At 51.7% G+C, this 27,775-nt stretch overlaps 1 protein-coding gene across 5 annotated transcripts; it reads left to right on the top strand.

The window, feature by feature from the left end:
* Positions 1-7,048: 7,048 nt before the first annotated feature.
* Positions 7,049-15,531, top strand: CRYGN (crystallin gamma N). 5 transcript variants are annotated; one of them, XM_032483091.1, is made up of 5 exons: positions 7,049-7,477; positions 8,003-8,059; positions 10,359-10,607; positions 12,305-12,450; positions 15,287-15,531. In XM_032483091.1, the coding sequence occupies exons 3-5, from the start codon at positions 10,443-10,445 to the stop codon at positions 15,417-15,419; spliced, it is 444 nt and encodes a 147-aa protein (XP_032338982.1). In that variant the 5' UTR covers positions 7,049-7,477; positions 8,003-8,059; positions 10,359-10,442; the 3' UTR covers positions 15,420-15,531. The 5 variants fall into 5 exon arrangements, with proteins under 5 accessions (XP_032338982.1, XP_032338977.1, XP_032338980.1 ...); XM_032483086.1 differs by lacking the exons at positions 7,049-7,477; positions 8,003-8,059 and adding an exon at positions 8,314-8,437; XM_032483089.1 differs by lacking the exons at positions 7,049-7,477; positions 8,003-8,059 and adding an exon at positions 8,315-8,486.
* Positions 15,532-27,775: the final 12,244 nt, after the last annotated feature.

The following is a 27,775-nucleotide window of genomic DNA, read 5'->3' on the forward strand; positions in this document are numbered from 1 at the left end:
GCCGCTGCCCTTCAGATGATCGTCTGAACAGACACGAGGTTTAACAGTTCTTGGAGAACTCTGGACTTCCGAGAAAACATTTCGTGCATGTGGGCTGCGATCACATCTGAGAGGCACGCATGTTCCCGCCCAGAGCCTCATCCCTGCTGCCTGCGACATGTCGGGCGTGTCTGGGAGGGGTGGCCCTTGCAGGAGGCCCCCGACTGCCGTGTTTACTCCACTTGACCAAGACTGTCGTGCAGATTAACAAAGGCTGCCACGATGGCCGTGCCAGCAGGAAACCAGGAGCCCTTCAGAAGCATTCCTCAGAAAATTCCAGAACCACTCTTCTCCTGCACCTCCTCAAGAGGGGAGAGCTTTACATTAAGTAGAAAAACTTTACATTGAGTAAAATTGTGTTACCCATCCTTAACTACCTTTCTGTACCTTTGAAAGCTTCCTGAATGACCTGGAAAAGTCTGCTCTGGAGTTAAGAATGCAAAGACATTGAGAGCTAACTGAGCATCTTCACTTGCAGAGGAGGGACCTGATCCCAGAGAGACCTGTGTCTTTGGGCAACTCATGCATAGCCTCTGGCCTCAATTCCTGTATCTTGGAAACATCCCTTCACCAGAGATTGTTGTATTGGCTACAAGTATGAAAACCTTGGCTGTTCCCAAAGCCGTATACAAGTACAAACCACTGTCCTGTGGATGACAAGCTGGCCCAGACCCCGGCTTGAGCTCTTCCACCTGACGGCCTGGCCTCCTCTGCTTCCTGAAGCTCCCTGATGTTCCCAACAGTGCGTCTCCCACAGTTGGTGACTCCAGGTTCCTGCAGAGCTGCTGTGTTATCCCGGGGCTGCACATCCAAAAAGACAAGATAGAAAATCACAAATTACCTCTACAAGCAACTTTACCAAACTAAAAACAACATAACCAAACCAGTTTCATTCCAGTCTGGCCCGAGGTATCAAGAACACGTGATAATAAAAGAAATACGGGGCCACCACAGTTCACATGTCGGATGCACTGAAGGTCACTCTGGACCCACAGAGCTCAGTCCTGTACCCACCCCATCAAACCCTGTGGCAGTGCAGTGGTTGAACCCTGGTCCAGGGACAGACAGTTTGTCAGATTCTGAGTGGGGACCTCGGTCCTTCCTCTGAGGGTGTCATCACACTAAAAGGTCCCTCCAGCTCCCATGTTCTGTAACAACCTAAGAAATGGCCTTGGCTTATCTTTTGAGGGTATGAATGTTCTCGAGAAATAGAAAAGGAGTCTGGAAATATTATGCCCTCAGCAATCAAGACCTTTCACCCACTTCTTCCTGCTGCCCAAGAAAGGCCCGGGCGGAGCTTTGATTAATGACTTCCAAAAACAAAACAGCCCTGCACAGCTGCCACTCCCCTAGGAAGAGCTGCCTTCTGCATGAGTTGCTTGCTTCCTAGTGTTTTGTTTATCATTTTAGTCCCTCCTGCTCCAATCATTATCAGATCAAACAAAAAATCCAAGCAAATCAACACAGTGATCTCTGACTTTTATATGTGGCATCACTGTGAGGTTGATATGGCCTGAACTTTACCCTAAAAGGCTTAAGCAGAGGACCAGCCTGGTGTTGACAGCTGGCGCAGCTGGAAAGGTTACATTCCTCAGCTCTGACGTGTGGACTTTTATCCCATAGCAGAAATCATTTGGAGGCACAGCCTTTTCTGTGCCTGTAACTGGAGCGTTGAGTGAAGTCGTAAAGCGATGGGAACAGCTCCAAGTCAGCCACCGACTCCCCTGCGATGCCTGCAGAGGCAGCTCATCAGCTGGCTGCTGGTTCCTGCCCCGGAGTCACCTGGAGGGCTCAGGAAACACACGGCGGGGCCTCGCCCCCAGAGTTTCTGATTCCACAAAGACATCTGGATTTCTGGCAAGTTCCAGGGCTGCTGCTACTGGTGGTTCAGGGACCACATTTTGAGAACCGCTGACTTAGGCAATGATACCTAAAAATAAGGGGGGCCATAGGTGGGAGTTACATGACTGCAGGACTTCAGAGTGTGCGGGGTGACCAACGGCCTGGCCTGGGTTTGCCTGGGACTTGAGGGGCCATTATAGCTTGAATTCTGTCCTCCAAAAAGCTATGTTGTCCCGATCCCCAGCACCTGGAAATGTGACCTTATTTGGAAATACGGTCTTTGCAGATGTACTCAGGTAAGATGAGGTCACCCTGGAGTAAGGTGGGTCCTAATCCAATGACTAGTGTCCTTATAAAAAGGAAATGTGGACTCAGACAGACACACAAGGAAGAACAGCATATGAAGACAGAGGCAGAGATAGGAGTAATGCAGCTCTGTGCCAAGGGATGCCAGCAAGCCTCGCCCAGAAGCTGGGAGAACATGGAACAGATGCCCCTCGGAGCCTCCAGAGAGGAGCCAAGCCTGCCAACATCTGGTTTTTGGACTTCCAGCCTCCAGAACTGTGAGAGAATACTGCTATTGTTGTAAGCTGCCGCATTCGTGGTACTTGTGGTCGCCCTGAGGGGTCCTGCAATGTCGGGCTTTCACTTTGGAAACTAGTAGGACAGTCCCTGAAAAACCAGAACGAGTTAGTCATCGCGAGCTTAAGGAACTTAAATTGCACGTGGCCGAAACTCTCAAGTTTACAGAGGAGAAAACTGATGCTCAGAGAAGTTGTGACCTGCTATCCTGGTCCACTCGGGCTGCACTCACAGAACACCACAGACTGGGCAGCGCATAACCACAGAGGTTTATTTCTAACTGTTAGAGGCTGGGAAATCCATGATCAAGTTGCCGGCAGATTGGGTGCCAGTGAGGCCTGCTTCCTGGCTCACAGATAATGGTCGGAAGGGGCGAGGGAGCTCTCTGGGGTCCCTTTATAAAGTACCAGTCCCATTCGTGAGGCTCCACCTTCATAGCTTCGCACCTCCCAAGACCCTACCTCCTAACACCATCAGCTTGAGGGTTAGGATTTCAACACATGAATGTGGGGGACAAAAACATTCAGACTGTGATGCCTGCCAAGGGCCACGTAGCGTTTGTGTGAGAAACAAGATTAGAATACAAGCCTTCTAAGAGTAGGCCATTGTCCCCAGACGGTTCACATACACGTGAGTGCGCACACACATGTACACGTATATGATGGCTGAGCAGCGCTGCCATCTCAGGGTGGGGGTGGGGCTGCTTAATACAGATTCAGACTCAGTCGGTCACGGGTAGAGACCTAGATGTTGCATTTCTGAGGAGGGCAGGTTGATGCCGGCGCTGCCCAATCGGGGCCACACTGCCTTGATCATATAACCCGCTGGGGAAGATGCAGCCCTGATAAAGAAAAAACGAAGTTAGGCTCACTGCTGTGGAGGATGGGGGACCTCTTTCCTGCCCTGGCTCTCCCACTATGTTGATAATCCACATCTCTGGATTCACCCTTTTTTCCACCTGCAAAATGAAGAAACTTTTGAACTCAATTGGTTGTTTCCACTTATGCATGTTTTTTGAGCTGGATTCAAGCGTTTCACTAAAAATTAAAATTTCCCAATTTTTAGACAAAAATTTTTTAAATTTTGAGGTGGTTTTTCCCAACCATTTTTCTTAACTAGATAGCATCTTCGGCCAGTTTTCCATGTGATTTACCCCCAAATTACACATCTATTTAAAGTGCTGCCGGTATGTCCGGGTGCCACGACCTGGCTGTTAACTCGTGAGAGCAGCCCAGGCTGGAGCCTGGGGTCTGCCGTCGGGTTTGCTCTGTCGCCCCCTAGAGTCCGAGGAAGGCGCGGACATCTTTTTCTACGTTCTTGACCCGCTGCAGCCTGTACGGGATGTTGGTTCCCGAGGCCCCGCTCCTGTCTACGGGGACAAGTGACACGGCAGTGCAGGTCGGCTCCCCACGGCGCCCAGCGCGGCGCTCGCGGTCCTCACACTAGTGACCTAGTAGCCTCTGCATGGTTTCTTCTCTCACCTTCCGAGATTCCTTCCCGGGTTTTCGGGGTGAAAGGAGATCTGAAAGGAAAGGGAGGGGTGCTGTGGGGGCCGCTCCGTCCGGTGCTCCGCGAGTTAACGTCTCAAAGCTCCGCAAGGAAGGTGGGGTGACAGGTGTCCCGGGCTCCAAGTCCACGCGCATGCGCCACGGCTCCGGGAAAAGGCGCTCGGTGGATCCGAGGCGCCGGGATGGGAGGCCCTTCCTCCCTCCCCACAGGTCCGGGCTCTCAGTGCAGCCGCGGGGCTGCGTCTTCCTCTCAGCCTCCCGCCCGCCCTGCCACCAGCATCCGACGGTGACTAGCCACCAATAGCTCACGTGTCACCCCTCCTGAGGCGCCATTGGTGCCTGGCCGGTGGGCTCCCCACCCTCTCGAGGTGCCGAAAGTGTCAGTCCCCAGGCGCCCGGAGCTGTGTCTGGCCTCTCAGGGGAGTGCAGTTCCATCCTTGCTGTGCGCTGTGATGAGCCGCCTGGGCGGAAGGTTCCCGAGCACGGGAGAAGCCGGGAGAAAGCTCTGTTTGGGACAGATTGCACAGATGGGCGCCTCAGCTTCCTTTTCTCAGATAAGGTGAAGGAGGCCAAGGAAACAGAAGGAACCATGGAGGAAGGAGAGTATGTGATCACCGCTTAAACTTCTTCACCCCCGCACCATGCCTGGCAGATGCTATGGACCAAGGGAAACTGGGTGGCACCAACTCTTCACATAAGAGAGACACACTCCAATCTTGGGAAGCCAGGAAAGGGCCCCCTGCCCACCAGTGCCAGAGACTGGCCCCCTCTCAGATAAGGGCACTCCTGGGGATGCAGGTTAGAGAGAGGAGCCGACAGGAGGAGGGGGACTCAGATTCAACACACACAGAAGGGACAGAGCCACATGCGAGTGTTCCATAAGCGCATATTGGAACATTAGCAGTGGCAAGAGGATATAACGGCAGATAAAACAGATTTTAAACTTCTGAACAGACACTATGAACATCTGTATGCCAGTAAATCTGAAAATTTTAGATGGATAGTCAATAGAACGGAAGAGTATAAATTACCAATAGTGACTCAAGACAAATAGAATGCCCAAACAGAACTATAACTGTTAAAGAAATTGAATCCGTGGTCAAAAATCTAATAAAAAGCACTTAGGCCTACACGTTTTTAAAAGCCAGTTTTACCAAAACCTCCCAGGGAACAATAGAAATAGACAGAATAGAAATAGACAGTTCCCCTTTATCTTTTATGAAACCAGCATAACTTGATGCCCAAATCAGAGAAGGCCAACATGACAAAGAAAAATTACAGGTCAACCTCATGCAGAGGGGAAAGCACAAAGGAGAAAAGAATCTGGCACGGAAGGCAGGTGACAAAGACCGGAAGACACCCAGCAGCGGCCCAGCTGCCTCGTCCTCATCCCCAGGGGACGTGGCAGGAAAAGCCAGTAGGAGGTGCACTTGCCCCTTGGTGTCCCAGGGCCTGGGAGCGACAAAGCTGGTCCTCCTGCCCGAGGAGCAAGCTCAGACCTTACCAACCCCAATAGCCAGAGGGTGCTGGCAAGGGCTCCACCGGGCCCCTGGGAAGTGACCCCTGCCCAGGGCCTCTGGGGGGATCTCTGCCGCTGCAGCCAGTCCCTGCGTCTGCCAAGGCTGCACCCTGGGCTCTCCAGTGAGCCCTCTGCTACCTACTTTCCTGTGACCAGTCACTCCGCTCTGCTGGGACCCAGCTTGCTCACCTGTAAAATGAAATAATTGTACAGAACTCTAGCGAGATGGAGGTTTGTCATGAGTGGTCACCAATTAATAAGAATTTATTAAACACCAAAAAAAAAAAAAAACAGGAAAAAAGAGGAGAGAAGAGACGGCGGCCCAGCCTCGCTGCCCGCTCTGGCTCGCTGTTGAAACCTCACAGCAGGTCTGTGAGGAGGCCTTTCTTTGTCCCTTGCCCAGATGAGGTGACTAGGACTTGGGGCCAGGGGCCAGATCACCCCCAGTGTGCCTCGATGGGGTGCTCTCCCTGCCATCACAGCAAGCTTGGGGCTTGTGGATCCCAGGACACCTGAGCCCTCCTCTCGGGGGACAGTGGAGGGTGACACCGGGAGAGTTGAGCACAAGCTGCCCCTGCCTGGGGAGAAGACACCAGCCCTTTCCCGTCCCAAGTGACCAGGACATCCCCTTGGTGACATCCGTATGCGCCAGCTAACCAGAGGCAGCCAGCACTTCTCCCCTTGGACAGCACGCAGTAGCCAAATAACCAGTTCCTACCAGGTCAGGACCCCTTGTGTGGCAGCCAGCCTATTGACTCCTGTTGCATCTTCTCCACATCACCCCCACCCTTGTTGGGGCTCCCTGGCTGGTACTAAGAGGCCAGGAGGGACAGAGACAGGAGGGACAGTGAAGAAGGAGATTGGGGGAGTGAGGAGCCAGGTCTGCAGGGCCCTGAGTGTCTTGCGGTGAGGATGGTACCCAGGCTCCTGACTTGGGACCCTGGGCAGGGTATGGAGTGCGTTTCAGAGGAAGAAGATGGATCAGGTTTCAAATATCTTGATCTTAAAGGACTGTGGCATCTGAGTGGACAGAGCTGTCCAGGAGGCAGCTGGGTCCTCAGCTGTGGAGCTCAGGAGAGCAGTCTGGGTTAGAGACCCCGACTTGGGGGTCATGGGGGGCTGATACTCCCTAGGGAGAGGCTGTAGAAGGAGGAGGTGTGTGAGGGTGGGACCGAAATGGGAGGAGGGCAGCTGTCTGTGGAATGATAATAAAAATCTACTTTGCCGAGGGCAACTTGGACTATTCCCCACTGGCCCCTCCCTGTCCTCTCTGAAGCCCCTGGGGTCACCCCTGCTTGAATAAGCTCTCTCCTTGGATCTCAGGGTTGGCCCCTTGCCCTAGCTAACCGCCTGGCATTGTTCTCTGCATACATGTCTCATCTTCCCAGCAATTTGGGGGCTGCTCATCTTGCGGCCATCATTGTTGACTCTGTTCACTCCACAAACAATCTTTGAGCCTTTGTTATGTGCCAAGAACTTCTTATGTCCTGAGAAAGTCCCACGCTGGGGTGGAGCTGTGTGTTTCTGTAAACCCGTCCTTGCCATGTCCAGGGTGGTCTGAGCTCAGAGCACTGTGCCCACTGGCTAGGGGGTTCATGTTGGGGCAGGTGGAACCTCAAGGAATCAAGGGGGAGCATTGACCCTGGGAGGAGGGGTAGAAGGACAGTGTTCTGGGAGGCAAGACAGCAGGAGTAGAGTCTGCAGGACCGCAACCTCGCAGGGAGATATGGAGGGTAGACTAGGGCTTGGGTGCTGCTGGAGCAGAACGTTTAAGGTGGGGGTAGGAGCCCAGAGTGTAACCAGACAGGACCCTATGGGGTTTTCCTGGGGCAGGCCCCTCCCCCCATGACTTCTGTGTACCTCTTGATCATAGAAAAACTGTAATTTTCCAGGTTTCCCCTGAGTCACAAAAGCCTGGCCCTAGAATTAATGATTGAAAGGATGTGAACATGCAGTGATAAATACAGCAGTTGCGCCAGGAGAACTGGTAAGAATTTAAACAGTAAATCAACCATAAGGCAGTCACAGAATCCTTAGTTCCTCCCTGAAGTACCTAGGTAATGTATCCGATGCACACTTCCTGAGTAGTTTTACAGATGCTATATCCCCCACCAAAAGGAAGAAGCTAACTACTTGATGACCATGAGCCCATAGCCCCCAGACCTACTGGAGCCTGAGAATGGATAACATTAACCCCTGCGACACCCATCACCCTGTTACCTCACCATCAACCAATCAGAGACTTGTCCACCATCTAATCATATACCTTGCAACTCCCCTTCCTCACCTGGCCTGTAAAAACTCTTTCCTGAAACCCATCAGGAAGTTGGGGCCCTTTGAGCATGAACTGCCTGGTTCTCCTTGCATGGCCCTTGCAATAAACCTTTTTCTGATCCAAAGTTCAACATTTCAGTGTGTTTGGCCTCACTGTGGGGGCACATGAACTTGGGTTCCACGAGAAGAACAGCAGGCAGGGGTCTGTAGGTGGCTATCTCTCTGTCCTCCCGAGCAGGACTCCATCCTTCACGCAGAGAGAGAACTCAGGAGCAATGTGAGCCTGGATTAGGAGGTGAGAAAAGGAGTGGCGGGAGGTCGGGGAAGGCTCTGTGCTGAGGAGGGAGGGCCAGGGGAGCCCGGAGACCCCGCGGGCGGTCCTGACTCAGCAGGGACAGCAGTCGGGCTGGGGTCAGAGAGAGAGGACCCCTAGGGGGCTGCCTGAGCTCGCGGGGCACAGTGACCCCCGTGAGTCCCGGAGAGACCCCTGGCGGGGGTGGGTTGGGTCTCACCGGCAGGACGGCCCCTCCGGGCTTAGCGCGCCCGACAGCACGAACGCGCCGGCCAAGCAAATCTTTTGTCGGGGCGGCGCTGAGCCAGCAGGGCGCCGCCCGCTATAACTGGGGCCCCGCGGGCGGCAGGGCGGTGCACCATGGCGCAGCGATCGGGGAAGGTGAGTGCCGCCCTCCGCCCTCTCCTGTCCCGTCCATCTGCCGCCCAAGGTAACCGTGGGGCCCTGGGGGGAGGCGGAGACAACCCCTCCCATTGCTCTTTGGGCTCAGGGGCGGGGGCGGGGGTGGGGGTGGGGGTAGTGGCAGACTGTTGCTTGTTGCCCTTTGCATCCAAACCCAGGAAAGTTGGCTTAATTTCTTAAAAGGGAAGGCTGAGGGCCTCCCTGCTGTGGGAGGTGGGAAGAAGTGGGAAGGTCTCTGCCCCAGTCCCTCCAGCCCTGGCTCTGGGGCCCCACCCCTACCCCCACCCCCTAGAGTCAGGAGCAGGGAGGGTGGTCAGACCTGAGGGGCACCTTGGTTGGGGTGGGGGACCTTGGACTTCTCCTGCAGCTGTGGGTCCCACTTCTTTGCCTGAGGCTGTTCTAACGTGGCTGCTCCTTCCTCAGGATCTCCTCAGGGGCACTTGGGGCTGGTTCTCAGCAAAATGTTTAGATTTGAGGGACCTTTGAATTTTGTGGGTGATTAGGTGTCCTGAATATCTGGGGGACAGGGAGCCCTCACTCAGACCTGCCTTGTGCAGGGAGAGTGGCCAGTTTGGACCCCTCCCCCTTCTCTAGCTCCTTGTCTTAGCTAATCTGAGGCAGACTTTGGTCTCAAGAAGCTATGTTCAAGGTTAGTGGGTGAGAGCATTACTGTATCTGTCTGCGTGGGCTGGGTTATGCCTCAGTAACAAACAACCCCAAGAGCTCACCCGCACTGTGCTCATACACCCTCTTCTGTACTGCAGAGGGACACCTTGATATCAGCAGAGGGGAAAGGAGAGCTGAGAAACAGTGCCTGATCTGCAAGGCTTCCATGTCCGCACACATCCCTTTGGCCAAAGCATCTGGTCTCACCTAACTCCAGGGGGCCAGAAGGGCAGTTCTACCACCAGGAACAGTACACACAATGACCACAGTTCCTGGGCCCCAGGGTACATTACTTTGCCAGGGCTCTTCTAGGAGCACAATGCTTGAAACCCAGAGAGTTATTGAATGGTTAGAATCCTAGGTTCCTCTGCAGAAATTGAGTTTGGGGGTTCATATGGTTTATATTTTTTTGTTTTTGTTTTGTTTGTTTTTATCGAAGTACAATTGACTAACAAGACGGTATTAGTCTCAGGTGTATAACATAGTGATTCGATATTTTTCTACATTACCAGATGATCACCATGATAAATCTAGTTACCATCTGGTTCATATTGTTTAGTTTGGGGACAGGGAGTACCCGTCCCCAAAACATGGTGTCTGAACTGACCGCTGGGTTAGAAAAGCTCCGGGTCTGACACATGCCTGTCACCCAAAGGAGTGGCCTAGTAAACAAAGGGACGGGGTGACATTGAAAAAGCCCTCTTTTGAGCCATTAATCCTGCACCAGGCCCTGACTTGGCTTGGTTGGATCCAGTCCCTCCGGTTAAGGGGCCCCATCCCAGGAAACTGACTTTCTGAAAACTGAATATTGGGTCATAACGGTGGGTTGTGGGTGAAGCATTTTCTTTTGAAAACATTTCCTTGGATGTTATGTTTCACTGATAAACAAAAATTAAGTTTGAAAAGTGCAGTGCGAGTTTGAAAAGAGCCTGTTTTCAAATGGGCTCCTGGACAAAGGGGAAATCCCTGTCCCCATGCATCTTCTGCAATTTGTCTGTTCAACCGTGGGCTCCTGGAGGGGGTGGGCCAGGGCGCTGGGCCTGACCTTGACCCTCCACCTGTGCGTTCTTTCACCCAGGCAACAGACAGCGTTGAGCACCCGGTGTATGCAGCGAGTCTAGGCTTCAGGGCCTGGGGGTCAGGGTTCAGTCCAGGGTGTTGGGCCCCATTCATCCATTTCCAAGACTGAAAGGAGAGAAGCCTCACCCCATGCCCTCTAACCTGGTCTTTCTAGATCACTCTCTACGAGGGCAAGCACTTCACAGGGCGGAAGCTGGAGGTCTTTGGGGACTGTGACAACTTCCAGGACCGAGGCTTTATGAACCGGGTGAACTCTGTCCGCGTGGAGAGTGGAGCCTGGGTCTGCTTCGACCACCCCGACTTCCGGGGCCAGCAGTTTGTCCTGGAGCATGGCGACTACCCTGACTTTTACCGCTGGAACAGTCACAACGACCACATGGGCTCCTGTCGGCCTGTGGGCATGGTGAGTGGGCCTGAGCCGCTCCAGCTGGCTGGGGTGGGGGCTTCCTGCCGGAGTGACCCTGGCCTGGTTAGGCCCGATCAGACGTGGGTTGAGTAATCAGGGGGCATGGCCCTCCCAGCTTTAAGAACGGATGAGACTGTGGGATCTCTAAGATGGAGAGCTGTCCCCACCCAGACCCAGCTACTCCTGTGTCTGAGGGATGGCCTGGGGACCCAACTGGAGAGCCCCTGGGAGTTTTCACGCCTGCATTTTCAGGCCTGTATCAGGAAACCACTTTCAATTTCTGATGCCAAAATCTTGCTGAATTTTCCACTTCAAATGCTGTTGGTAACATTAGAGTTTTGAATTTGCAACCAGATGGGGGAGCATTCAGCTAAAGTAAGGCTGATGTGGGCCTGGTGTGTCCACCAGGCAGGTCATCTTGTAGCACTTTTCAGGGGCCTTTGATGCTGGATCGTGGAGTGGCTGATGGAGGAGGCTTAGGTATCACTGGCTGGCCAGCGGGGATTTGGGGGCAGGAGCCAGCAGGTGGTACCAATTCACAGCTGCAGCCCAGCGCATGTAGGAAAGCAAGTGAGGTGTGTCACCCCTGCCATGGCAAAGGACTGTGCGAGTCTAGTTGCTCCTAGGGTGGGATGTGAGGACTGGGCATTCACCTTCCTTAAGTTCTCTCAAGTTACACGTCCTAACTGACCCGCTGCGAGCCCCAGAGGGTAGGGTGGGAAGTGGCCAATTCCCGAAACCGTCCTAGAGTCTCTTATCAGAGAGTCTGCAGGAGGACCCTCCCCTGGACGAACATCTGAGGACTCCCAGGGGAGGAGGCCCCTCTCTTCTCTACAGGGGTTGCAAAACCAGCTGGGCTTTGGCCTCTCTGTGGCCTTTAAGAAGCCTTTCTGAGTATTTCCACCAGGTCACAGACATTTGGGAAAAGAAAGGAACGTGGCTGGCCCAGTGCTTGCATAATGCTATTTGTAAGGAAACTATCCTAGGTATCTTTTGAATGCTATTCTCGTAAGAGCTATCCTTGGGGCCAGCTGTGGCGCAGCCCCAGCCCCTGCCGGCGCCAGAGCCAGTTGGGAGCTGGCCCACCTCTGTCTTCTGGAAATACAGGAAATCTTCTAGGGAGATATATGTCCTCGTCCCAGTGAGCCAGCAGGGATTTCAGCACATGAGATCTCTGTTATTTGTTTTAAATTTTTGGCTTTGTGTTTTAATAAAAGGTTCTATTACAGTTTGTAAAATATTATCATTTAAAGGCTGCCTATGGCCTGCAGCCCAGGGGTGGGTGACCGGCAGAGGAATGTGTTGGCGTGTCTGGGCAGGAGCCCCCCCCCCAACCGCCTGCACATCAGGAGGGAGCCCAGGGCCCCAGACCAGTTGGAGGGCACCGCTGTCCCAGTTGGTCTGGCCTTCTCTGGACCTTGGATTCTTTAGTTGAAGGAGGAGGAGATAGACTGGTTCGGGGGCTCTGAATCTTTAAAGTAATAGACTCTCTTATCCAACCAAATCTCACGTACAAGAAGGAGCAGAAGTTCTGGGCTGAGGTGCGTGTGTTGGGGGGGCACTCACCACCCCCTCCCCTGACCCAGGAACTCTTGGTGCTCCCAGCTCCTGCCCACATGGGCTTCTGTTCATGGGAGGAAACAGCCCAGTTCCCTTTCTTCCCTTCCCTTCTTCCACTCCCGGGGGGCCCGCAGCACGGGGAGCATTTCCGTCTAGAAGTCTTCGAGGGCTGCAACTTCACCGGCCAGTGCCTGGAGTTCGAGGACGACTGTCCCTTCCTGCAGAGTCGGGGCTGGACCCAGAACTGTGTCAACGCCGTCAAGGTGTACGGGGATGGAGCGTAAGTAGAGCCCGAGTGTCTTCACAGGTCCCTGCCTGCCAGGGTGGGTCAGACCCCAGCGGGTGGGCAGCCTGACCCCTGCCCGGAGGCCCTTTCCCTCCCTCAGCCGCCTCCCTGGCCCAGGAAGCCCCTCCTTGGCAGGGGCCGAGGCTGGAGGGCACTCTGCAAACCTGCCGTTCTCTCTGACTGGGCTGATCTCAGGGACTGCACTTTGGTTTTCTTGAGCAGGGGGAAGCCTGCTCTGGGAAGGGTGGCCCTGCCCACCTGCTCACCCCTTATTTACCCTGAACTGGACCTGTCCTACCAAGCGACAAGTCCTCCCCATGCCGATCTCCCTGGGGAGATGGGCGTCACAGTGGCTCACTTCTGGTGGACAGGGAGTGGCTGAGCGGGCTTCCCCCAGGCCCAGAGGGGCTTGTCTGCCCTGGTCCAAGAGAGCCCTCAGAACGCTGTGCTTCTGTTGATTGCTGCACGTGGTTCCTTCCATTGTATGCCCATTGTGTATGTATGGGCATTGTGTATGCCCATTGTGCACGCCTGTCATGCAAAGTTTCACAGCCCCTAAACACACCCAAGTTGGCCATCTCCTCCTCCTCCCATCCACCCAGCCGGCTGAACAGTGTTGTCCCATTTTACAGAGAAGCAAGCTGAGGCCCAGAGAGTTACCCCACCCCACTGTGAGTGGCACTGCTGGGATTGCAGCCAGGCCTTTGGTTTCAAGAGCTAGGTGTCCCCCCAGACCCCAGACCCATACCCCAGGAGAAGATCCCCAATGTGGCCTAAGGGATCCCTTTGCTGTCTTTGTGACTGAGGCAGGAACCAGGGAATGTCACGAGGGTGAAAGCAAGTGGTCATGAGAGGGACTGAAGGGGGACACGGCTGAGCTGGAGGAGGAACTGCTCCCCCAGCTTCCCCCCAGCAGCCTGATGTTGGCTGTTAGACCCCGGGCCCCCGACCCAGAGGCCTTTGGGAAATCCCAGGTTTGCCCTAAGTTGATGGCACCTGGGAATCCAGGGGTGGAATTCCAAAACAACCATTTGTCCTGGAAAATTGCTGGCTAAATTGTGTCTGGTGAGGCCAAAGTTATACCTTTGCATAGAAAGTGTCCTTCCCAGAGGCCCAGTCCCCTCTACCCACCCGGGGGCTCCAGAGGCTTGTTTAGAAAAAAAAGGTGGGAAGGTAAGAGCTAGGATTTGACTGTAGGGACTTCAGCCCTCACTTTACCTAAAAGAAGACAAGGCTCCGAGGGTGAGGAGTGCGCGGGAGGATGCCTGTGGTGGACCCCACTTTGGGGCCTAGGGATCTGCTCCCCTCACCATGGAGCCCTCATCCTTTGCCTCCTGTGACTTTAACTTATTAAAAAAATGTAAGCCCTTGGCAAGGAAAAGCTGCCCAGTGGTGCCTCCCTGGGTCCCCTGGTCTGGACCTGACCTCCTTCAAGGCCTTTCCTAGTGTCTGGGGGTGGGGTGCAAGGCAGGTCTCCCCACCACCTCCCACATGCCAGGAGTCATTTTCCTCTGGGTCCCCAAGTCAGCTCAGGAATGGCCTGTCCCCAGACACCTGAAGGGCACCTGGAGGAAACGAGCCGGCACCTCGCTAACCCCCTTCCCAAGGGCACAGTCCTTGCTCTGCTGTGGGCGTGCCCCTCCTCCCTCCCTCTGCCCGCCTTCTCCCAGCAGTCACAGCGGAAGCCGGCAGGTGGGGGTGGTAGTTCCTGCAGAGGCCTGGCTAGCCCTTTCCTCTTCTTCCTTTTGGGGACGCCCACACATGCTCCAGGGACAGCCCACGACACTGCCTGGGGTATTTCCCAGCTCTGCGAGGTAGGGGGGGATTGGCTGACTCCCTCGGAGGTGCCTCAGGCCACAGCCTCAGCATGCGGGTGGGTATGTGGGGAGGTCATGGGTAGGGCTGGGGGAAGGGGGGTAGATTCGGAGGCCCTAGTGAGGGGGTGTGGGGAGACCAGACTGCACCAGGCCTACCAGATGTGGGGTTGAGATGGGGGAGGAGAGGGCCCTTGGTGGCAGGTGAGTGGCCCCTGGGGAAGCTGTCCTGAGTGTCTGGGCTGATGAAGGGCTGCCATGTTCCCTCCGCCCTCACACAGGCCCAGCCCTCCCAGCCAGGCGTTCAGAGACTAGTCCTTGTCCGTGTCCTTGTCTGCTGGAGGTGGGAGCTGTGGGACCTGTAGCCCAATGCAGCTGTGATGGGAGGGAGGAGGGGCCCCACTGGGACCTGAAGTCTGGAGGCCGGCTCCTCTGTGCAGCTGCCTCCCCATCTCCCATCGCCTGGCTGGGGAAGGAACCCATGGCTCTGCCTGACTTGGGAATCTCTGGGGCCCAAAGCAGGGCTCAGTACACACGTGGACACAGGAGCACATTTGTGGACTGAACGAACCAATAGGAATTGGTCCCCATTCTGTGCCAGGCCCCCTGCCAGGTACTGGGTGCTGTCTATGCAAACAGTCCTTTCTGGGAGCAGGAAGGAGTGGTGAGTGTGAGTGTGTGTGTGTTTGTGTGTTGGGGTGGAGTGGGGGGTGGGGAAATGAGAGTGGATGCGCATCCTGGAGTCACTCCTGGCCCTTGTGATGAACATTCTGGGCTGGTCAGTTTGAAATGTCGGCTTTTCCTGAGCACCCCTGGGCGCGCCACGTCTCACTCTGCACTGGTCCGGACACGGGACAACGAAGCGAAGTGGCGGGGCAGGCAGCGGGGGAGGAAAAGCCAAGAACAAGACCAGAGCCACAGCGTGAAGGGCTGGGCCGGGGCAGGGGTGGCCCGGTGTGGCGGCTGCAGGCCTGCTGGGCACCCGGCCGCTGACCCCCGCCGCCCTCCTGGCCTAGGTGGGTCCTGTACGAGGAGCCCAACTACCGCGGCCGCATGTACCTAGTGGAGCGGGGTGACTTTCGCAGCTTCTCCGACTGGGAGGCCCACAGCGCGCGCGTCCAGTCCCTCCGCAGGGTGGCCAACTTCTAGCCACCCGGCCGCCGGGGTCCTGCCAGGACCAGGAGGGGCCCCGGGAGAGGGTCGGTCCCCTCCGACCCCGCCCAGGACTCAGACCATCGGGAATAAAAGTCCTAAAAGCCAAGAGCTGAGCCGGCCTGTGTGATTTCTCTGCCCTTCGTGCGTGGTCAAAGGACAGCTGGGTGGGGGTGCCCCCGGCCCTGGGCAGGAGACTGGCTGGAGCACCCCCAGGACGGGAGGGAAGGGTGGAGCGAGTGGAGCGGTAACACTAGGGCTGGAAAGGACCTATAGGTCAAGGAGTCCAATCTTCACTGCACACGTGAAAAGCCAGTCCCAGAGCAGCTCCTGGTGGAACCAGGAAGGGACCAGGATGCTTCCTCCACCTGGAACCAGGCCAGATAGGGGACAATGGGAGGGAGACACGATGAGGGGAGGGGCAAGGCCTTGGGTTGTAATGGGGGTGGGTGGGGTGGGGCAGGGACCCAGGGGATCTGCAGCTGGGGCAGCCGCTCCCTTTGGGTGATGTCTCTCCCAGATCAGCGACAGGTGCTGCCAGCCCGTGTGGTCTGGTCCGCTGCACCACCAGAAGACTGACCCAGGGTTCCTGAGTCTGCATCTCTGAGTGATGTTGGCCTCGGAGGTTTACAGTGGAGGCACCTCTGAAAGGATAGGCTGGACCCCAGGAACACATCACCCCTTACATCCTGTAAGGAGAGAGAAATTGGGGTGTCTTGGAAGATGAAGGGGAGTTGTTGCATGAACAGGTGGGCTCTGCAGGGATGGAGCAGAAGGAGAAGTGGGATAGGCTTTCAAGGATGAAGTGGGCAGAGCCTGGAGCATCTCTCCAACCCCCCACTGCTCACAGAGCTGGGCAGACCCAGGGCCCAGGCTCTCTTCACCCCAAGGGTGAATCCACGGAACTTTGTGGCCTGGGCCTCCCCCAGGACACTGGGCCCACTTTGTTGGGGTGGGCTTGGTGGAGCAGGGCACAGCCTCTGGGGAGAGGGAAGGAAGAACCTGGCCTGGGAGGTGGTGGGATTTCTGGGAAGAGGCCCCCCACACCTCCCCGCCCACAATTCAGTGTCCAGCCTCTCATTCCCAGTAAGATAGGACATAACCTGCTGGACCCTGGGAGTGGCCCAGGTAGCTCCCATTCCCTGCCCACAGCACCCCAGCAGAATCCTGAACCACAGAGCCGCCTGGACTGACACTGGCTGTGCAGATGTAAATGACGTGCTCCTTTGAGTGGAAACGTTGGCTTATGTCCTCTCCTGTGCGCCAGGCTTCTGGGCAGAACACAAGGGCCCTGGACATCTGGACAGGGGGTCATGGAGATGGGAAACCCAAAGATGCCAACTCCCAACCTCACCGGACCAAGGCCTCTGGCTAGAAGAGGGATCTGGGCTGGAACAGCAGGCAGGGATCAGGTCCCCCCAAGACTTCTGACCATTGGGTCAAGCTCATGATCTAGCTTTCTAAAGCCCTGCATTCTGCCATCCCCGGCCGCTCCTCACTGGCCACGTCTCCCTCCCCCTCCTTCACAGCTTGCTTGTGCTCTTCTGAGTAGGTGAAGGGGAGTCCCGCTGGGAAGGACCCCCTTCCAGGCTGGCCACTAGCCTCAGGACCCTGTAAGAAAGTACTTGAACATGGAATTTAAAAAAAAAAAAAAATATATATATATATATATATATATTTATTTTTCGATTGAAGTATAGTCAGTTACAATGTGTCAATTTCTGGTGTACAGCACAATGTCCCAGTCATGCATACACATGCATATATTCGTTTTCATATTCTTTTTCATTAAAGGTTATTACAAGATGTTGAATATAGTTTCCTGTGCTGGAATTACTATTTACACTGGGATTGAAAGGTGCAGATAGGCTGGGTGGAAATAGGAATGATATCTGAAGTTTAGGGAGGAAAATTGGGTTCTTAAAAGAAAAACAAAAATCTCAAGAGTTGGATTCTGCTGCAGGCCTGAGTGTGGAAGAGGCTGGGGTGGCTGTTTCAGTGGAATGTGAGATGCCAGTTGTCCCAGGTCTCAGGGACCTCCCACCCCCACCCCACCCCCCCCCACTGAGAGAGAAACAAGAGCAAGTGAATCACTCAGGGCAACACTCACCGAGAGTGGTTGCAAAGGTGGGGGTAGGGGCCCCCGGGAGTCTGCAGTGGGACCTCTCTAGGCAGAGAAGTTACAGCACAGGGTGACCGTCCATCCAGCCTGGGGAAAGGGGAGGGGCTGCCCTTCCTCCATCTGTAGATGGGTCCACAGAGGGTGTGCCCCCAGAGGATGGAGTCCTGGCAGCCCCTGGCCCCAGGTAACTGAGGGCTGCCAGGGCACTGGCTTTCTCCATCCAGACAAGGAACTTGAAGAAACCACCACAAAACTAACAGCAAACCAGTTCAAGTCTCTGAGCCCTGAATGAATCTGCATTCAAATGGACCCCCGCATTGTGTGAGTCGGGAAGAGGATTTGCTGGAAAATGTGCTCTTGTTTTCCCTTTCTCTGCCAGTTTGTTTAGGGAGGTGGCCCTTTCTGTGTGAGCCCAGCCACTCCTGTCTCCACATGTGGGAAGCCCCGTCCACACCCACGACCCTGTCCCTATCTGACCCTCAAGGCTCCACACCAGGTCTGGGAGAGGAGGGTCGCAGGTCCGGCTGGCCCCAGGCCCCCAGGACCTCACACCTCTTTCCCATTGTTGATGAGGATGATGATACCACTGAGCTTTAATTTTATGCACTGACTTGATGCCAAGGTCTGTACTAGTGGAATCTGTATAATTTTACTTATTTTGCACAATAACACCAAGACTGTGATATCCTTATTATCATCACTACAAAGGCGAGCTACACACAGACAGGTTAAGCAACTTACCCAAGGTCACACAGCAGTCAGGATTCAAACTCAGGTCTGGCTGATACCTTTGCTCCCAACCACTCTACTGTACTGCACACACATTTGCATACATAGGTGTGTTGTACACTAGATAGAGTAATGGTAACCCACCCAATAGCAATCACACCCTCAATAGAATTGTTTGCTGCATAGCAGCACTATTTACAACAGCCAAGACATGGAAGCAACCTAAATGTCCATCAACAGAGGGAGGGATAAAGAAGATGTGGTATATTTATACAATGGAATATTACCCGTAAAAAAGAATGAAATAATGCCATTTTCAGCAGTGTGGCAGATTATCATACTGAGTGAAATAAGTCAGAGAAAAACAAACATCATATGATATCATTTACATGTGGACTCTAAAAAAATAATGCAAATGAACTCATTTACAAAACAGAAACTGGCTCACAGACATAGAAAACAAACATAAGGGGGAGAAGGAGGTGGGAAGGGATAATTTGGGAGTCCTGGATTTGCAGGTACACACTACTATATATGAAATAGATAAACAACAAGGTCCTACTGTACAGCACAGGGAACTATATTCAATATCTTGTAATAACCTATAATGGAAAAAAATATAAAAAGTATATATATATGTATAACTGAATTACTATATACACCAGAAACTAACACAACATTGTAAATCAACTATACTTCAATTTAAAAACATTTAATTTTAATTTAAAAAAAAAAAGCATTGTCCCCTGTATCACCTCATTCAAACTCCCCATGACCCGTGGGAAGGGGAGCCAGGCGTCCTTACCCTGGTCTGCAAGCACCATGGGAAGAGGCAGGGCCTGCCTTCTCCACTGGCCTATGGTGTGAACTGGGAGCAAAGTGCGTTAAGTCAGCATGGGGCTTAGATACAACACTTTTCCTCTCATAGTTCTGGAGGCCAGCAGTCCAAGATCAAGGTGTTGGCAGGTCTGGTTTCTCCTGTGGCCTCTCTCCCTGGCCTGCAAGTGGCCGTCTTCTCCCTGTGTCCTCACACGGCCTTTCCTGTGTGTGTGTCTGTGTCCTGATCTGTTTGTATAAGGACACCCATCATATCAGATTAAGAGTCCAATGTAACAATCTCATTTTAACATAATCATCTCTTTAAAGACCCTATATCTTCAGTCACTCTGAGGTTCTGAGGGTTAGGATTTCAACATATGAATTTGAGAGGGACACATTTCAGCCTATAATATGAATCAGACAGCCTCTCCAGGCCTCCATCTCCCCCGCTCTGTGAAATGAGTGCAGTCGTATCTGCTGTTGCAACAGTATACGGCTGCAAAAGCCAAACTAACCCTGAGAAGGTACTGTATGAATATCGGTCGTTCATAGCAAGTGGTGCACTCAGTGGCACCTAGAAAGGGGGCGGCGGGGCGGGGGCGGGGTTAAGGGCCAGCTCTGGGTTTCCACCCTCATCCTCTCTGTTACTCACTAGGATGTGTCCTTGGACCAGTCACTGCCCCGAGGCCCAGTTTCCCCAGCTGTACGGTGAGGAAAACCCTTTCCTGGGGAAGTAAGGGAGAATCACCGAGGAAGGAAGTCCTCCCACGGCTGAGGAGCTCGGGCCAGTCCCCGGGGAGGAGCCAGGCCTCGCAGCCCTTCCCCGCATTCCAGAGGTTTCCCCTGAACTTGTCCTGCTCCCCAGCTGAGGAAGAGCGGCACCTCATTAACTGGTGATTTAGGGCTTCACCGATGGGCTGGTGCTCCTGGGTGACCTCCCCCTCACCCCAGCCCCCTGCTCCCTAATCTGTCAGCAAATCTGCTTTTTGTCTGAAAGAAGAAAAACAAGATTGCCACCAAAGTGCTTGTGGGCAGGCTTGTAATTTGTCTGAAGTCGGTCCAGGGGGTCGGTGCACCGAGGGCAGCTCCGGCTGAAGCGAGTCACACATGCTTCACATACTTGTGTCTGCACTCTGCGGTCTGGAAAGCTGCGCTTCTCCCAGAGCCATCCTCCTGTCCTCAGCCCCCTACCCCGCCCGCACCCCCTGCCGACCAGGAGCCAGCAAGCGCTGTTTATCAGGCCCATCTGACACAGGAAAACGTTCCCTCTGAAACCCCCACAGATGTTCCCCCGCCAGCCTGGCCCCCGAGGGCTGTGTTAGTGGATCGTCCTTGCTGCCGCCCCTCCCCGTGAGCCTGGGGGTCCCCCGGTACCCCTGGGGACCCTCCGCCTTCCCTGGGAAGGTCTCCTGTCTCCACTGTCCTACGTAGCTGTGTTCCCCTCAAGAAATCACATGGGTTTTCAGTTCAAACCAGTTGAATGAGAGACTTTCAAAAGGCAGCTGCAGAGTGTCAGTTTGGGAAGATGAGAAAGTTCTGGAGATGATGGTGGTGACGGCTGCACAACAGTGTGAAGGTGTCTAATGAGCTGTCCACTGGAAGACGGTTCGGAAGGTAAATCACCTTTTCCGTCTATTTTACCACAATGAAAATAAAAGTCTAGTTGCTGGGGTGCTGAGGGCTGTTGGGAGGTAATCTGGGTATGGAAGCGCCTCCCCTGATTCTGGAAGATACCGTGGGTTCTACCTCCCTGTGCCTCCCCCTTGGAGAACCTGACACCCTCTTAACAGACCTCACTTGGTGCCCCCACACCACCAGTGCTGGGCGATGCCTGCCGAGGAAATGGAAGCAGCACCGGGGGCGTTTCTCCCGCAGGGTGGCTCAAGGAGCTGGCGTGAGGACCTGGGCTGAACCCTGACCTCCAGTCCCAGCCCAGCCACGCATATGTCTGGTCAGCCCAGTGACACCAGAGGGAGTGACTTGCACTGAGCCCTGTGAAGCTGGACCTGTAAAATGAGCTTTTTTTTGTAAACAGGCCCTTGGCCTCTCTGCCGCCTGAGGCTAAGCCCCTCTTTGGAATCAGTGATTGAAAACATCCCGAAGAGTCCAGCTGACGCTGTTCCCTGGCACGGCTCTGCCCGAGAGGGGGCTGGGCGGAGGCTGCCCTGGGGGTGCTGTGGGTTTGGAGAGGGCCTCCCTGGACGCTGAGAGCAGCCCTTGGTCAGGGCGCGTGGGGAGAGGAGGCTGAGAGGTCGGAGGTGAGAACCCTGCTCCTGGCCCACGCAGCCCCCAGGACCGCACACTCCGGGTAGGGGGCGGGGGCCAGGTGAGTTCATGCTCCGCCGGCGGGGGTTTGGTGACTGTGCCGGCTGCTAGGTTTGGGATGGAAGTTCGGGGGTGGGCAGGAAGACCAAGCCACACCCTCCCTCCACCGGCCCTGCCTGTCCCCCAATACCCAGGGCAGGGAGCCCACCACTGGGGATTGAGAAGGTCCTTTTTCCTGGTCCCTTTTCCATAGAGGATTGGGGAGGCTGCTCCTGAGTGCCTGGCGCGAGGAACTGAGCAGTGTGTCCCCTTCACAACTGGGCCCAGGCCACTCCTGGACCGCACAGGCCCCACGATTCCCGGACCGCAGGGACAGAGAAGGCAGCGGGCACGGGGCCGCCCACCCAGCGGGGCTGCTGGCGGAAATCCTTTCCCGAGGCTGGCGTGAGAGGAGCCTCCAGAGACGGCAACAAGCCCTCCACACAGAGAGGGGGCGCTCAACTGCCAGGCACACCTCGGGGCGCGCTGCGTCTCACTCAAAAAGACGGAAAAGGTCCCTGAAGACATCTTTGGGCTTTGAAAAAGGTAGAAGAGAAAAGGTGAGGCCTGGGTACGGTGAGCGTCCACAATGTTATACACAGCACAGAGTCCTGCTTCTTTGCTGGAGAGGGACTCTTGATTGGGCCAAAGCACAGAGAAACGCGATCCTGCCCATGAGGCAGAGTCCAAAAGATAGAAAGAAACCAGTTTCCCAAGAGGAGCCCAGCTATTCCTGGGACTCCGGCCAGAGAGGAATTTCCTCCCGGGTCCTTGGGACCCATGCTGATAATCACACGCTGAGTCTTCAACAGATCCCTCCCGTTCAAAAAGAAGAACTAGTTTCTTGGGATTTTTTTTTTTTTTTTTTTTTTTTTTTTGCTAATCACATCCCATAGGGCTAGGCCGGTGGCATTACGCCAAAGTAAACTTGCTGTGGGGGAGATTTTAACATCACTTGTTTACATAGGAACATTTAGCAAATTCTAATCGAATTTAATTGGGCTGTTAAAGCAGGGCCTGGCCATACTTGGTTATGAGTAAATATTAACATCAACAACACAGCTGACATTTGTTGAGCAATTACTACGCCCAAAACACTGTGCTAAACCTTTTTTTTTTTTTTTTTTTTTAACATATAATGAGGTGAGTTTGTTACAGTTAGAGAAATAGACTTACAAGGTAATGGTAACTTGCTCAGACTTGCCCCAGAGGTAGCAAGAGGCAAAGTGCTCTGGCCATGCAACTCCTGAGCCAGCACTTAACTCCTACCCATCACCCACAGCAGAGGCTGGCCCAGCTTTCAGACTGAAACATATACAGTCTTCTCTTTTTAAGTGGTGTAGGGTTTTGGTGTCCGATTTATTATTTAATCCATAGGTTATAGACTCCTTTGCATATGTGTGTGTGTGTGTATACATATGTTTTATTGAAATACAGTCAGTTTACTATCTTGTGTCAGTTTCTGGTGTACAGCATAATGCTTGTCATACGTGTACATACATATATATTCCTCTTCATATTCTTTTTCACCATAAGTTACTATAAGATATTGAATATAGTTCCCTGTGCTATACAGTATGAACCTGTTTATTTTATATATATTATTATCTGCAAATCTCAAACTCCTCCTAATTTATCCTTCCCCACTGCCTTCCCCCCTAGTAATCATAAGTTTGTTTTCTATGTCTGTGAGTCTGGTTTGGTTTTGTAAATAAGTTTGTCTTTTTTTTTTAATTTGACATATGAGTGATATATGATATTTTGCTCTCTTTCTGGCTTACTTCACTTAGGATGACATTCTCCAGGTTCATCCATGTTGCTGCAAATGGCATTATTTTATTCTTTTTTATGCCTGAGTAGTATTCCATTGTATAAATATAACATAGCTTTATCCAATCATCTGTTGGTGGACATTTAGTTTGTTTCCATATCTTGGCTATTGTAAATAGTGCTGCTATGAACATTGGGGTGCAGGTGTCTTTTTGAATTAAGGTTCCCTCTGGATATATGCCAAGAGTGGGATTGCTGGATCATATGCTAAGTCTGTTTTTAGTCTTTTGAGGAATCTCCATACTGTTTTCCATAATGGCTGCACCAAACTACATTCCCACTAACAGTGTAGAGGGGTTCCCTTGTCTCCACACTATCTCCAGCATTTATCATTTGTGGGCTTTTTAATTATGGACATTCTGACTGGTGTCAGTCTCTTAAGATAGTATCTAGATGAGAAGTGAACATTACTCAGGCTTTTGGACTCAGAGACTGGCCAGCCCATCACACCACTTCTGGGCATGGTCAGTTGGGTGGGTCTTTGGATTGTTACTCACTGGGAGTGGGGCATTGCTTGTGTGGTTCACACTGGACAGTCCCTGGGAAGCGGGGCATTTTTCATCCGTGACAGTGGAGAGAAGGGTGTTTCTGTGTGGGCATTGTCGACGGCAGTGAGTGACTAGTTGGATCCACTACAACTGCTGTGATTCTGATGAGTCAGCAGTCATGGGGTCCTGCTCCCAACCAAATTAAACTCAAGGTAGGGCAGTGACATTCTCTCTCCTTGGAAGTGAGATCTGGTGCCAGATCACCCTGGGAGAGAAACAGGCTGGAGCCAAGTAAACTCATAGCCGCTTCCGAGACACACATTCCTCAAGTTCTGGCTGCTGAGAAGCTGGCCTTTCCCTGAGTTCTTAACCTTCTTTAATCTGGGTGTTCATCGCTCCTTCACTTGATCTCCTTCCAATAAGTCCCTGTTTCTTGCTTAAACTCACCCAACTCATTTTCTTTTGCAGCAACCAAAAAATGCTGACTGACAGCCCAGTCGACCCCCCTTTCTGCTCCCAGCAGAATAAAGGCAGGTGTGGAGTTAGTGGTCAGCTGGCCCTGACCTCTAGTCCACAGGACCCGAAACTCATGTAAATACCCTTTGTAGGATTAACGCCCCGGTATGAATTATACTTGGCTTCAGAATCCATCCAGAGAACAAGCAAACGCAGGATTCTGCGGGCAGCTAGAAATCTTCCGGAATGAATGAAAACAGATGTTGCTACACCAGTCTCCCTCATTGTCCCTCCGAGTCACACACGCACACACACATGCACACACACTCTAACCAGAGTGACTTATTGCGTCCGGGGTGGTGGTGGGGGGCTTGAGAGCCGCTCACAAGAGGAGAGATGCGCGCAGTGAGTGAACGGCACTCCATTTGTGTGTGTCAGCAGAGGGTCCGCCTGTCCCTTTCAAGCTGCTGTCTGTCATTTGGTGGACATGTCATTAGACTTAGTGATAGCAGACCTGAAATCTCCACTCAACCAGCTGAGCGACTTTGTCTGCTTAACCTCTCGAGAACCTCAATTTCCTCATCAGTAAAATCAAGAAGATAATACTTATCTTGAGAAGTTGTGGAAGTTGAAAGTTATTACCCAGTGTGTAATTGTGCCTGCCTTATGATTGTCACTTGACTACAGTGAAATAATATAGAATTTCCAAAAGCATAGGGGTTTCTGTTTGTTTACTGGTGTTTTTAGGGGGAAGAGGGTAAAATATGGAGGAAAGCTTAAATCGTCAGTTTCCAGAAGCCAATACAGCGACCTGGTTTTACCTCTTCATAAGCTGACGCAGGCAGGATGCTGGTGAAATGAGTAAATCGTGCCTTAGTTTCAGGGAATTACTGAAAGAGGAGTTGGCAGTGTTGGCTTGAAACCATTAACCAGAGATGGCTGCTACCTGCACAGGGAAAACTCTGGAAGCTTGGGAAGGTGTCTCTGTCCCAAATATTTCTCCTTCTGAAGCTGAAATCTGGAATGTAGGGGGAAGCTTTCTTCCACCTTTAACAGCAAATAGAAGCCTCTTTCAAGAAGAATTGTACAATATTTCCTTGTCGAGTTATGGGAAGGACCCTGTGCTGGGGTCCAAGAGGTAGAGATCAGACCAGGACCTGAAGGAAGAAGAGGCAGGTCCCCTGGAACAGCAGGAAGTTCCCTGCAGACTCCTTGGCCAGTGAAAGGATGCTGAGACAGCAATACCGTGAAGTAGCTCAGCTAGACTCTTGATGGGACATTTAGATGTTTCCAGTTTGTGACTATTGGAAATAAAGCCGTTATGAAAATGAACTTGTAAGTCTTCATGAGGACAGAAGCTTTCGTTTCCTTTGGGTAAAGAGAAATGGGTGAGTCACATGGTAGGTGTATGTTTAACTCTCTAAGAACCTGCCAAACTGTTTTCCAAAGTGGGTGCATTTTGTATTCTCATCAAGTGTGTTGCACACTTCAGAGATATTGTGGGCTCAATTCGAAACCAGTGCAATAAAGCAACTATCACAATAAAGTGAGTCATACAAATTTTTTGGTTTCCCAGTGCACATAAAAGTTATATTCACACTAAACTGTAGTAGTTAAGTGTGCAATAGCATTATGTCAAAAAAAATGTATATACCTTATTTAAAAAATACTTTATTGCTCAAAAATGCTAACCATAATCTGAGCCTTCAGCAAGTCACAGTAGTAAAATCAAAGATCATTGATGACGGATCAGCATAATAGATAAAATGACAGTGAAAAGGTTTGTGGTAAGAATTACCAAAATGTGATACAGAGACACGAAGTGAGCAAATGCGGGATGAAAATGACGCTGATCGACTTGCTGGATGCAGGGCTGCCACGAAACTTCAGTTTGAAACAGTATGTGTGAATCACAGTTAAGTGCAATGAAATGAGATGTGCCTTTATATGAAAGTTCTAGTTGCTCATATTCTTGCCAACAAGAATTCTTGGAATGATCAGACTTGTTCATTTTAACTATTCTAATAGGTGTGCAGTTTAAATTTGCTTTTTAATTGTGGTTTTAATTTCAATTTCTCTAATGATATCATGTTGATCATCTTTTCATGTGTTTATTGGTTACTTGTATTCCTCTTTGGAGAAATGTCTATTCAGATCCTTTCCTCATTTTTGAACTGGGTTATTTGTATTTTTATTGTTGAGTTGTAAGATTTTTTAAAAATATACTCTGAACACTAAACCCTTATCAGAGATGTGATTTGCAAATATTTTCTCCCATTCTATAGCCTGATTTTTCACTGTCTTGATAGTGTACTTTCAAGCACAAAAGTTTTAAATTTTGATGAAGTTCAATTTTTAAAAAAAAAAAATTATTTGCTTATGCTTTAGGTGTCATATCTAAGAAATTATTTCCTAATCCAAGGTCATAAAAATTTACAGTAATATTTTCTTTCTTTTTTTTTAGTGGAGGTGCTGGGGATTCAACTCAGGACCTTGTGCATGCTGAGCATGTGCTCTGCCACTGACCTATACACCCCCCCCACCAATGTTTTCTTTTAAGAGTTTTATAGTTTTAGCTCTGACATTTAAGTCTTTAATTTTTGTATATGGTATGAGGTAGGGGTTCCAAATTCATTCTTTTGCATGTGGCTATCTAGTTGTCCTAGCATCATTTTGTTTTGAAAAGCTTGCTTTCATTGAATTGTCTTGGCACACTTTTGAAAATGAATTGACCATGCTTGTATGGATTTATTTCTAATCTCAGTTCTATTCCGCTGATCTATATGTATCCTTATGCCATGTATTGATTGATTTTTTTGAATGTTAAACCAATCTTGAATTCCTGGGGTTAATCTCACTTGGTCTTGATGTTTTATGGTTTTTATAAATTGTTAAACTCAATCACTAAAGTTTTGTTTAGAACTTTTACAACTACGCTCATGATGAATGTATGTGATTTTATTTTCTTAAAATGTTTTTGATTTTGATATCAGAATAACACTAGCCTCATGGAAGGCTGAGAAATATTCCCTCCTCTTCAGTTTTCTAGGAGCATGTGTAGAGAATTGATATTATTTCTTCCTTAAATATTTGGTACAATTCCCCAGTGAAGCCAGCTGGGTCTTGAGTTTTCTTTGTGGAAAGATTTCAACTACAAATTCAGTTTTAAAAGAAAACACAGGGCTATTCAGATTATATATTCTTCTTGATAGAGTTTATGTCTCCTGTGTTTCTTATGTGTGGGGTTTGGTGAGTTCCTTGACTTATGAATGTATAATTTTCCATCAAATTTGAACTTCAGCCATTATTTCTTCAAATATTCCTTCTGTCCCTCCTTTCTCCCCTCTACTTCGAAGACTCCAGTTACTCAGATCAGGCCGCTTGCAGCCGTCCCACAGCCTACTGATGCTTCTTCCATTTTTAAAATTCTTTTTTCTCTGCCTTTCATTTCGGATAGTTTCTACTGCTATGTCTTCAAGTTTCCTAATATTTTATTCTGAAATGCCTAATCTGCTACTAATTCCATCCAGTGTTGCTGTTGTTTAATTTCAGATGTTTTCATCTCTAGAAGTTCAGTTGGGACCCCATGCTTCTACATCGCCTTT

This window comes from Camelus ferus, chromosome 7 (genome assembly GCF_009834535.1).
Source record: "Camelus ferus isolate YT-003-E chromosome 7, BCGSAC_Cfer_1.0, whole genome shotgun sequence".
Taxonomy (NCBI): Eukaryota; Metazoa; Chordata; class Mammalia; order Artiodactyla; family Camelidae; genus Camelus; species Camelus ferus.